At 53.6% G+C, this 11,488-nt stretch overlaps 1 protein-coding gene and 1 non-coding gene across 4 annotated transcripts in view; one reads left to right on the forward strand and one right to left on the reverse strand.

Moving 5' to 3' along the window:
- Positions 1-6,217: 6,217 nt before the first annotated feature.
- Positions 6,218-6,290, reverse strand: TRNAK-UUU. The gene has a single exon. It is a non-coding gene; the product is annotated as a tRNA-Lys (tRNA).
- A 1,813-nt stretch (positions 6,291-8,103) lies between these two features.
- The window catches only part of LOC102967979 (migration and invasion inhibitory protein), a 10,116-nt gene continuing 6,731 nt past the window's right edge, over positions 8,104-11,488 (forward strand). For 2 of the 3 annotated variants that reach the window (XR_006221396.1, XM_042997054.1), the window contains exons 1-4: positions 8,104-8,185; positions 9,907-10,096; positions 10,342-10,677; positions 11,090-11,174. Coding sequence is in view for 2 of the 3 variants with exons in the window: in XM_042997054.1 (XP_042852988.1) it covers positions 9,968-10,096; positions 10,342-10,677; positions 11,090-11,174 (550 nt within the window). In the remaining variant the exon portion in view is untranslated. Of the gene's footprint in view, positions 8,186-9,884; positions 10,097-10,341; positions 10,678-11,089; positions 11,175-11,488 lie in introns of all 3 variants that reach the window. The other variant, XM_042997055.1, reaches the window with a different exon arrangement.

Raw genomic sequence — 11,488 nt, forward strand, 5'->3', positions numbered from 1 at the left:
TGCCTCTAGACCCTGACCGCTTCCCCGGTCCCTCACAGCCCTTGCTCCGGCCCCGGTCACTGCCACCTAACCCGTCCCCTCTTCCCACCCCTGCCCCGTTGTGCTTGTTTCGAGGCAGCAGGCAGCCAGTGACTTCGCCACAGATTTGAACCAGAACTCAGCTCACGTCACTCCTCTACCCTGGCTCCTGGCCCACCCAGAACAGGCCCAAATCGTCCTGGTGGCCTTTCGGGGTCTGCACTGCCTCCGTCCGCCCCTTGCTCCCTGACACCCTCTGCCTTGGCCACACCGGTTTCTTGCTGTTTGGGACTGCGAGGCACTCACTTTAAGCCTTTGCACAGGCTGACCCTCTGCCTGTTCCTCTGGACATTGCCACCGCTAATTCTTTAACCTCCAAGCCTGCTGGAATGTTCTCTCGTGGTCTGGGTCTACCCAGACCACCCTATTTAAAATCCCTGTCTCTGCCCCTATTGCCTGGCGCTTCTCAGGCCCCTCACCCTGCAGCATTTGGAATAGATGTGTTTCCTAACAGCCATCCCCCAACACCTAATACTGTTTGTTTTGTGTGTCCACGTGCTAGAACATAAGCCCTGCGAGGCCTGAGGCTTTGTCTGTTTTGTTCACTGATCTGTGCCAAGCATCTAGCCCAGTGCCTGACACAGAATCAGAACTCAGTAACTACCCGCTGAATTAATGAATCCTGTCCCGATAACACACATTATCAGCCCTCCGGGGTTGGGAGCCAGGGTTAACAAATGTTCCTGGAAACTTCCTAAAAGTAGGCATGGCTCTAGGGGCTTTGAAATGTTCAAATCTCAGCAGCTGGAGGGCTGATGGAGCCTGGATTGGAGCCCAGGTCCTAATTTCCCAAAGTCCAGCGGCTTTCAAACTTTTTTTCTTTTTTTCTTTTTACCCTTACCCACAATTAGAAACATGATGAACAAGCGCACACCCGCATATATGTATAGGTGAAACCAAAAATTTCTGGTCACTTGGTACCCTTTCTCTGTGGCACACACGTATTTTCTCTTCAGCTGCTGTTTGCAATGCACCGAATTGTTCGCCAGCTACTCTGAGGTGATGACCCATCTTCCAAGCAGGGTGTTCCTCACTCAACACCGCCTGGTTCTCTCTCCCCAGTCAAGACCAGATGCCTGTGGTTTCTCAACCTACCTCATCTGCCCACTGAGAGTTCTGAGGAATCCCAAGAGGTGGGATTTTTGGTCCTCCAGTAACAACGTCCCTATTTAATCACAAAGTACGTAGCCAGAATGTACCCCTCTTCTAAGGTTGGGCCCTCTTCACAGAGGTCAGGTAAATCCACTCCGTCCTCCAGGACAGAGATCTCGGTCTCTGAGTCAGACTCTCAGGCTTGAGATGAGAACAGCCAACTTGTAATGAGAACTTGGGGTGTGTCAGGCATGGAGACGCATGCACCCAAATCTCCTCAAAAAAATCAGTGACTTCTTTGCCTCCTTGTGCAAACGAGGAATTCGATTAATTCAGCGAAATACTGAGTGCCTGCTGGTGCTAATGGGCACGGTGCAAAGCTTTAGAAGTGGAAGCAATGGATGAAGTGGATAAAACTTCCTGGTGTTTTTAGAGCTGGTATGCTAGCGGGGGAAGGCAGACTGTAGGCCAAACCAAGGGGGTCAAAGACATAATGTACCAGAAGATAAGGTCCATGGGGGAAGATGAGTGAGGCAGGGAAGGGTATGGGAGTGTGGTTGGGGTAGGCCTATGAACAGTGCTTCCTGGGCCATTCTAGCACTTCCCCTGGTGCACACAGGACCCGTTCTGTGGGGCACGTGTGCAGGAGACCTGCTGGGCGGGCTGAGCCGGCACACGGCTTTGCATCTGGATGCTCTTCGTCCTTGCCGACTAGATAGTGTCAGCCCTTTCGAGTCTGGTCTCTCCAGCGGTCTGTAGTGGGCTTAATTTGCATTTCCTTGGTGACCCATGAGGCCGGGCACCTCTCACACCCCAGTTATCCTCTCTGTCAGGGGTGATGTGCCTCTCCCGTGTTCTGTCCCTTTCCCCATCTTGTTCAGATCTTCTCCCATCCGGTGGGCTCTCTTCCGTTCTTCTACTGGTGTCTTTTGACGAGAAGTTCTTAACGCAGTCCAATGGATCAAGACGACGTTTGGAGGCAGGCGGTGGGGGAATGAAACCGGTCCTGTGGGTATCTGGGGCAGTGCGTTCTAGACAGAGGGACCGGCGTGTGCAAAGGCCCTGAGGTAGGAGCATGCCCAACGTCTTCAACGGAATGAGACCGGTGAGGCTGGTGCAGAGTGACGGAGGGAGAGAGGAGTAGGAGATTAGGTGCGAAACAGAACTGGAAGCCGGGATCTTACGGGTAAGGACTTTGGCTTTACTCTCGGTGAGGTAGATGCGACTGGAGAGCTTTGAGCAGAGGAGTCACGTGAGCTGACCTCCATCTTAATGGGGTCCTGCGATGGAGGTGGTGAAAAGTGGTCAGGTTCTGGAGGCCTTTTGAGGACAGAAATGATGTGATGTGCTGACAGATGCCACGTCGTGACTCACGGATGACTCGGGGTTCTGGGCACGTGGTAGGATGGGGAGAGCTTTCGTGGAGCAGGTTTGGGGGAAATCAGGAGTTCCGTGTTGGACCTGTTCAGCCTAAGGTCCCTCTGCTGTAGCTGGGTATGAGAACTTGGAGCTCAGGAGGAGTCTGGCCCCGAGGCACACACTTGGGGGTCAGCACACGGATGGTGCTTTGTCCAGACTTCCCCAGGAAGCAGAGCTTCAAGCGGAAGGCTCACGCACCCTCATTTTATTCTGCAGAACAACCCCAGAGAGGAGCAGGGAGGGAGGGAGGTAGAGAAAATGAGAAGGAGGGAGAGCTAGCAGAAGGATGCTTTATCTAGCTGGCTACCATTACACGTGCCTGCAGAATAAGACTGTGACCTTGAGATGCCAGGTACCATTCCTGGTGGGGAGGAAGGGGGAAGAATTTATCCACTATTTCTCTCCTCCCCTTGGTGGAAGAGTTGCCCCTTGGGGCACCGACTCCGCATTTCTGGATCGTGCATACGAACGTCGGGGCCCCGCGTTGAGGCCCACGGCGGGTGGTAGAGGTGAGGGGCGCGGGGCGGGGGTGGGCCGGGGGTGGGGTGTGGGCAGGCTGTGCAAGCTGCACATCACTCAGCCCAGGCAGAGCTAGCGCAACACGCAAGGGAGGCCGGGAGGGTCTGAAGGGGTGCAGAAGGCTTGTGCCAGACAGCCCACCCCTCAACTCACTCAGAGCTGCACTGTCTTCTCTCCCTTCTTTCCTGGGAGGCGGGGTCTGGGTCTGACCCAACAGAGCCCTACAAGGTGGTAGCCAGCACCGTCTCCGCCTCAGAGGACCAGTGGCCCTGGCTACAGGCCCTGCTGCTACAGCTGGTGCCTCGTCCACCCCCATCCTAGATCTCCCTTATGCCTCATGCTGCAGCTGCTCTGGTTATTTCCTGGTGGGGTGATCCAGACTTCATCCCCGGGGATCCCAGCCCTTGGTCGTCACGCCCTGGCTGGGCTGTGATCGCCGCGGTTGCCACTTACTGTTAGCAGTGGGTGTGGAAACACCAAGAGCCAGACACCCAAGGGGGCTCCCGACACCCCCCTGCCCCACTGCACAGCCCTGGCTCTTCCGGTGAGCCCACAGGCCCGCTGGTCTGCCAGCAGGAGGGGGCCAATGACCAGGTCACATCTTCCAGTTGATGGGACCCTATTGTGTCCCTGGGCAGAAGCTTCCTGCCCCCAGGCACAGGAAACACAAACTCCAGAAGTGGGTCATCGGAGTGATGAGGGGAGAGGCCTTTTTGACTTCCACCCTCTGCTTCGTGTACCCGTGTGTTGTAGCCGCAGGGGACACAGTGGCGTATCTCAGCTCCTTAGAGAACAGAGCTACGAGGTATGGTTCCTGAGCTCGGTCCTTTCAGGCTGTGCCACCTGGGTGTTGGGGTTCCTGGTGAGATCGGTGGACCCTTTAGTCGGATGCCCACTGTTCCACATTTTGCCAAAAAATGGGCCCTTTGGTGCTGGAAGACGAGCTATTCCCAGCCTGAGTGGCAGAGCCCGGGCTGTGGACGGATTGGCGACGGCAGGGCGGCCCGCCCACAGTGAAGCTTCTTGTCCTCCCGCTTCTAGGTAATTCGGCCTTAAGACTACCTGGGGTATTGTCTGTTGGGGAACTGCCCTCGACAGGCCCCCTGGGAAAAGAACCATTAGGGAAGAAAATAAGGTTCCGCAAGAAATTGTGCGGCCTTACGTTTAGCCCTTGCCATCCCCTATGGGGACTCCTACTCACAGGAAGGATAGCCTCAAGCATTTGCCAGCAAAGGCAGCCAACGAAAGAGAGACATATGGATCCAAAAGCCCCACCCCGGTAACTAAGGAGCGTATCTATGGACGCAGGTCACTCTAACCCCTGGGCCCACTTGGCCCCCAGGAAGCATTCCAGATAACGACTGAACCCAGTCGGTTAAAGTACAGAATGGTTCATTGGTTCCTAGGGGCATTGTCTCTCTGAGAACGTAGAAGGCGTGGGTTTCTAAGGCCCTCCTGGCCCCCCTCCTGGCACCTCGGACCCAGGCGAACACTTTTGTTCTTCAAAACCACGAATGGTTCAGGGAAACAACTAAGAGGTCATGTCCCTGTAACTGTTCCACTTGAGGTGTTGAGAGATAAATGACCTTTCATGAAAACAGCAAAGCAAGTACTTTGTAGATTATAGATAAACATAGATACATAATAAAAACAGTGAAAGAAATTAATCAATACGCAAAGGGCAGGAGGGAACGTTACCAAAAAAAACCAAACCAATCATGTTATTCCTTATTGGGTGATGACACTAAGGAACAATTCTAGAATTGGGTACTGCCAGAAAACATAGATGACGTACGCTACAAGGAAATCACTAGCAAATATAATGCTGCGTTTGCTACGATAAATCGGCCAGTTCAACACCCTGCTGTTGTCTGCGTCCATTTTTATTTTAGTGGTTTATTTTAGTTTTGTTTTATTTTCACTTTTTCGCCGATGCCATTCATCCTTCGGGAACCCCTGGACCCGCGGGAGCTGGACTCCGGCACGATGGCGTGAGGTCATGTGTGTGTCCCGGGTCACTGCATTCAGGTGATCTAAAGCCCTCACATGGCCGTCCGGGGGAGGGCCCTGCAAGCAGGTCAGGGGAGCTGGTATGTAGAATAGTATCAATTTCAATAGGTATAAATGGCCCCCTTCCATCAGGGGACTGAAGCCATCGATCTGCTACCAGTGGCTGGCTGGTCCCTCGGAGATGGTACATCGAGGGCTCAGCTTTGTTCCTGCTTCAGCAGACCGGGCGTTCGGTGGCAGAGGGACCTCCGTGAGCCTTTGGGAGAGGAGCCCAGGCCACTTTGACCCCTGTCCTCATGGCTGCTCTGTCTGTCCCTGGGCCCCCCGTACCCGCTCTAGGGTGGCTGAGGAGGGAGGTCTGCTGACGTCTAGCAGCACATCAGCCTTTCCAGCTACTTTTTTTTTTTTTTAAGTGTTTATTTATTTCGAGAGAGATAAGAGTGCGAGCGGGAGAGGCGCAGAGAGGGAGACAGAGGACCCGAACCAGGCTCCGCACTGTCGGCGCAGAGCCTGATGCAGGGCTCGAACTCAGGAACCGTGAGATCATGACCTGAGCCGAAATCATGAGTTGGGCGCTTAACCAACTGAGCCACCCAGATGCCCCATTCCAGCTGTTTGTTGACCAACCTACTCCCCTGCATCGGACATTCTCTGATGCACTGGAAACGTGAGACCCAGAGACTTAATCCGTTGTGCCCTTCCCATTGGTTTTCACAGGTTCATCTTCCTACCCCTTCCCCAGTTCTCCTGCCCCCACCCCCCATCTTCCAAACTTTTCCTTCCAGGCTCCAGGCCGCCAGCCATTTGCCACCACCCAGGGCATTGTGCGTGTCTGTTCCTCAGGCTGCACATCCCTCTTTATGTGTAGGTGACCAAGTGTGAAGCACACAGCTGTGTCCACTGGGGCAAGGATTAGCCTTTGTCTTTGTCCTCAGGGCCACTCCTGAGAGGGCGTGGTGGCACGAAAGTGGCAGCTGTCCATTCCAGCTACTACAAACACAATGTGCCCCATGAGGCCAAGTTCTTGTTTCCTTTACTTGCTTCACATCTCTTAACAGCTTTATCGGGTATTTATTTATTTATTTAAAGGTAAGCTCTACGCCCAACACGAGGCTTGAACTCATGACCCTAAGATCAAAAGTTCCATGCTCTACCAATTGAGCCAGCCAGGCACTCCTACCAAGATGTAATTTTATAGGGGCGCCTGGGTGGCTCAGTTCACTAAGCGTCTGACTCTTGATTTCGGCTCCAGTATGATCTCATGGTTCATGGGATCAAGCCCTGGGTTGGGCTCTGCACAGTGCAGCTTCAGATTTTCTTCTTTCTCTGCCCCTTCCCTCCTCCTCTCTCTCTCAAAAGAAATAAATAAACATTTAAAAAGATATAATTTAGGGGCGCCTGGGTGGCTCGGTGCGTTAAGCATCGACTTCAGCTCAGGTCATGATCTCATGGTTCGTGAGTTCGAGCCCCGCGTCGGGCTCCGTGCTGCCAGCTCGGAGCCTGGAGCTGCTTCAGATTCCGTGTCTCCCTCTCTCTCTCTGACCTTTCCCCGCTCGCACTCTGTCTCTCTCTCTCAAAAATAAATAAAACATTTAAAAAATTTTTAAAAAATAAGATATAATTTATATGGAACAAACTGCACATTTAGAGTGTACAATTTAATAACTTTAGACATATATATGCACCACATGCACGAGACCATCACAACCCAGACAGTGAACGTATCCATCACCGCCAAGGTTTCCTCGTGCCCCTTTACCATGCCTCCTTCCACTCGATCTCCTAGCAACCACTTATCTTTCTATCGCTATAGAGCTACAGATCAGTTTACATTTTCTAAAGTTTTATACAGATGGAAAGTACAGTATGTACTCTTTCTTTTCCATGCAGTGTAACTGTCTTGAGATGCATCCATATTGTGCATACCAATAGTTTATTCATTTTTATTGCTGAGTAGTATCCATTGTATGGATATACCGCAATTTGTTTATCCATTTACCTGTTGACAGATGTTTGGATAAAGCTGCTGTGAACATTCCTATGCAAATCTTTGTATGGACAATTTTTTTTTTCTTCTTGGATAAATGCTTAGGGGTAGAATGACTGGATTGTATAGAGGATACGAATTCAATTAAAAGAAAACCCAGCTTTATTGAGGTGTAATTTACATACCACAAAATTCAATCATTTAAGCAAGTTTACAAAGTCGCGCAGCCTTCACCACAATCCAATTTTAGAACATGTCCATCACCCCAAAATGATCCCTCTCTCCCTTTCTCTTTCTCCTTCCCTTTTTTCCCCTTCCTTCCTCCCTCCTATCCTTTCTTCCTTTCTCTCTGTTAATTTGCTGAATCAAGCTGATTAGTTTAAAAATGCTCTGAGCAAGTCACTTCATCTTTTATGGCCTCGTTTTTGTTTTCGCTGTAAAATGGGGCTGGCATGCACTGGCCTATGGAAAATACCTGGAACATAGCACTCCGCATACATTATAGGTATCTGTATTCGTGCTAATTTACTCCCTTTCCTCCAGGCAAGGACCCCTCTTCATTCTTCTCTGCCCCCCCAATGCCTAGTACAGGGCCTCTTAGCACAAAGTAGGCACGATAAATACCGGAAAGAAAGTATGGAAGAATGGGTCTCCAGCCACCGCCTACCCCAGCCCCGCCTGGCATCCCTCAGCAGAATTCTGCTTAGCGGGAGCAGCGCCGGGTCCAGACTTCGAAACTGCCCCAGCCAAACCCCCGCGAGTTCGGCCGCCCCATCCTGACCAATCGGAGCTCGCCCTCCGGGAGCCCGCTCCAGACCGATAGTCGACGTCCAGTACACGACCTTGGAAATTGACCAATCAGCTATTGAGTCCCTCTGTTAGTCCCGCCCCAATGTTGAAACTGCCGCTTCGGAACGCCGAGTAACGTTCGCAGGAGCGTCCGACTCCTCCTGCAATCTGGCCAATCAGGACGGCCGGATCTGGCCCCGCCCCCAGCGGCAGCGTCGCGTGGGGCGAGAAGGGCGGGACTACGGGCTGCGAAAGCGGCGTCAGGCTTGCGGGTTTCCAGGTTTCCAGGAGGTGAGCGCGGAAGCTGCGGGGCCGCCGTGAGGCGGAAGGACTCGGCGGGAGGCCCCACGTGCGCCCCCGCGGAGGATCCGGGGACCGCGATGGGAAGGAAGGGGGAGGCTGAGCCTCTTTTCCTGGGAGCGTCCGGCAGTTTTGCTGCTCCTGTTTGTCTTGTGAACGTCGCCTTCCCGTTGCATTTGCGCCGCTGTTAGCTTCCCAGAGCGCGGCCGGAGCAAGAATCGTCTATACTCGGGACGCGTGTGTGGGGGCGTGTCCGGTGTAGTCTGTTTTTTCGACCTCAGCCCCTGCAGCCTGCCCCTGAGAAGGGGGCTCCTCGTGAAGGCGATCCAGAAGTGTGGGTGGGAGGGAGGGTTGAGGTCGGGCCGGGTTTCTGCGAGTAGGGTCTGGCCCGACCCAGTGTTAAAACCGGGAGGGTGCACATTCCGGGACATTGAGTTTCTGGGTGGAGCCTGGGCCTGGAGCCCTGAGAGGATTAGGCATCGCCTTCCCCTAGTCTGCAGAAATCCCTTCCAGAAGCATCTCTGTGTTCCTGAGCCTGGATCCCTGGGGGGGGGGGGGGGGGGGGGGTGAAGAATGAGGAGAGGAGAAGGCTTCCCAAGCACCTCTCTGCACAAGGGAGAGGCTGGAGTGACCATGGACCCTGTAGCCAGATTTGGGTTCACATCCTGGCCTTGTCACTAGCTGTGTGACGTGGGGCAAGTTGGTTAACTTCTCTGAACTTTGGTTTCTTCATTTCTAAAATGGAAGGGTGGGCAGGATAGAGGGAAGAGCCCGTTCAGGAGCCTGATTTGTGTTGGATTCCCAAGTTACAATACTTTACATTTGTAGACTTGCCCTGATTGTTTTCTACATATTATCCTAATATCTACATATTTCTACATATTATCCAAATTTTACTGTTAAAGGGGATTGTTCTCTTTTGGCGTGTAAGCGAACACACTCTGGCCAGTTTAGTAATAAGAGACGTTTGTGGGATGCTCACTCTGTACCAGGTACCATAGTAAGGTTTAACATGCATTATCTCATTTAATCCCTGCAGTAACACACAGTCTCTCTCAAAAATAAATAAACTTAAAATAAAATAAAATAAAATAAAAATAGGGCGCCTGGGTAGCTCAGTCGGTTAAGTGGCCAACTCTTGGTTTCGGCTCAGGTCGTAATCTCACAGTTTGGGGCTCAAGCCCCACGTCGGGCCCCGCGCTGATGGTGTGGAGCCTGCCTGGGATTCTCTCTCTCCTGCTCTCTCTGCTCTCCCTCTCTCAAAAAATAAGTAAACTTGGGGCGCCTGGGTGGCTTGGTCGGTTAAGCGGCTGACTTCGGCTCAGGTCATGATCTCGCGGTCCGTGAGTTCGAGCCCCGTGTCGGGCTCTGTGCTGGCAGCTCAGAGCCTGGAGCCTGTTTCAGATTCTGTGTCTCCCTCTCTCTGACCCTCCCCCGTTCATGCTCTGTCTCTCTCTGTCTCAAAAATAAATAAACGTTAAAAAAAAAAAAATTAAAAAAAAATAAGTAAGCTTAAAAAAAAAAAACAATCTCTACAGTAACCTTACGCGTTAGATACTGTCATCATCTCTGTTTGGCAGATGAGGAAACTGAGGCACAGGGAGATTAAGTCACTTGGTTGGGGCTACACAGTTAGGGAGTTCCAGAGCGGGGATTCGAACCCAGGCCTCCGGCTCCACTGGCAGCCCAGTGTCCTGCTGTTCTGGCTTCAGGTAGAAGAGCTGGGCCTGGTTCCTGGCCCGGAGGGGGCTCCGCAGCCCAGGAGGAAGCGTCATGGTAACGCCTGGGATGGTGGAGACCGAGGACTCGGTGCAGCTGCGGCAGCTCAGTCTGGTGCTCCTGAGGCAGCTGTGGGTCGGGCAAGATGCTGTGCGGCGGTCGGTGGCCAAGGCAGCCTCAGGGGTGAGCACCCGCCTTGAGAACTCCCGGGGGTGTGGAGGGGGCTGCCCGACCAGGCCAGAATCCAGACCTCCAGTGCAGCGTGCCCAGTTTGGTGGCGAAGGGGAAACTGAGGCCCAGCGAGGAAGGGACTGGGTGGGACGTGCAGAGGCCGCAGCAGGAAGGAGGACCCAGGCCCTCGTGCCTAGTGCAGGCCAGCTGGGCGTGTGACCGGGCCGCTGCCTGGTGACCTGGCCTCTCTGTTCCAGTCAACCCGGGACTCCAGCAGCAGCTGTGACTCCCAGACTCCATCGTCCCAGGAGACGTCCTCGGTGGCCCCGAGAGCCTCCAGCCTTCAGGGTGCCCACCAGGGTGGCCCCTGTGATATGTCCTGGGCTGGCGGGGCCAGCTCTGGAGTGATGTCTCTCCCACCTGCCGCATACCGACGCCGGCCGTCCCTGGGTTCGCTGAGGCCCTGCTCGGCGCCCTTACTGGCCATCTCAGACCCGGATGGCACAGAGCTTTCAGGAGAGCCGGACAGGCCGGGGCCTCAGGAGGCCCAGGCCCAGAGGTCCATCCTGGATCAACAAAGCAGGCCGTCCAAGGTAACGTGGGAGAAGAGAACTTCCTTGAACGTCCGTTCGCCTGTCTGACAAATGCAGTCATGGGCAGCCTCCCTTACGGGGTGAGAGGCTTCCAGAAGATGCCTCGAGTCATGTCCAGCTCACCCTAAGTGCTCGAAAAGTGGTGGTGGTAGTTTCTCAGCACTTTGGGAAGAAGGTGGTGAGCCTGTTATACAGATGGGAAGACCAAGGCTCCGAGGCTTGGTCAGAGTCCCACATAAGGGGAGCTTGGGGGGCCAGTTCTTATCCTCCAGCTCCCGAGTCCGTGGCCGAGCCCCGGGGCCCATGTCAGGGTATAAGTTAAGACACAGCTCCTTTCCTTCCCCCAAGGTGGGATCTCCTTCGGGCTGGGCCTGCAGGCCTAGTCTTTGCCCCTCTTTGTCTCCCTCCTCAGCCAAGAGTGACCTTCGGTGATGAGTCTTCAGTGCCTGACAGGAGCTGGCGCCTCAGACCATACTTGGGCTACGACTGGATCGCAGGTATGGCCGCTTCCAGATACCTGCCTGAGCCCCTGTCGGGACTGAATGAATGAATGAGTCAGAGCTGCCATATTCTTTAGTATTTATTGCTGCTAGGCCCTTGCAAAACTCTGTATGCGTTTCACTCTTTACCTTTTACTGCCCGTCCCCCTCTGCCCCCACCCCCAGCAACCTCAGTGGCCCAGCTGCTCTCCCTTTGGCTTCGTCCACCCTGTTCCTATCTATTTTTGACATGACAGCCAGAATGAATTTTTAAACATGGGGATCAGAATACTTAGCAGTTAGAAGAAAATCCAAAGTCCTCATTTAGACTT

This window comes from Panthera tigris, chromosome C1 (genome assembly GCF_018350195.1).
Source record: "Panthera tigris isolate Pti1 chromosome C1, P.tigris_Pti1_mat1.1, whole genome shotgun sequence".
In the NCBI taxonomy this organism is placed as follows: Eukaryota; Metazoa; Chordata; class Mammalia; order Carnivora; family Felidae; genus Panthera; species Panthera tigris.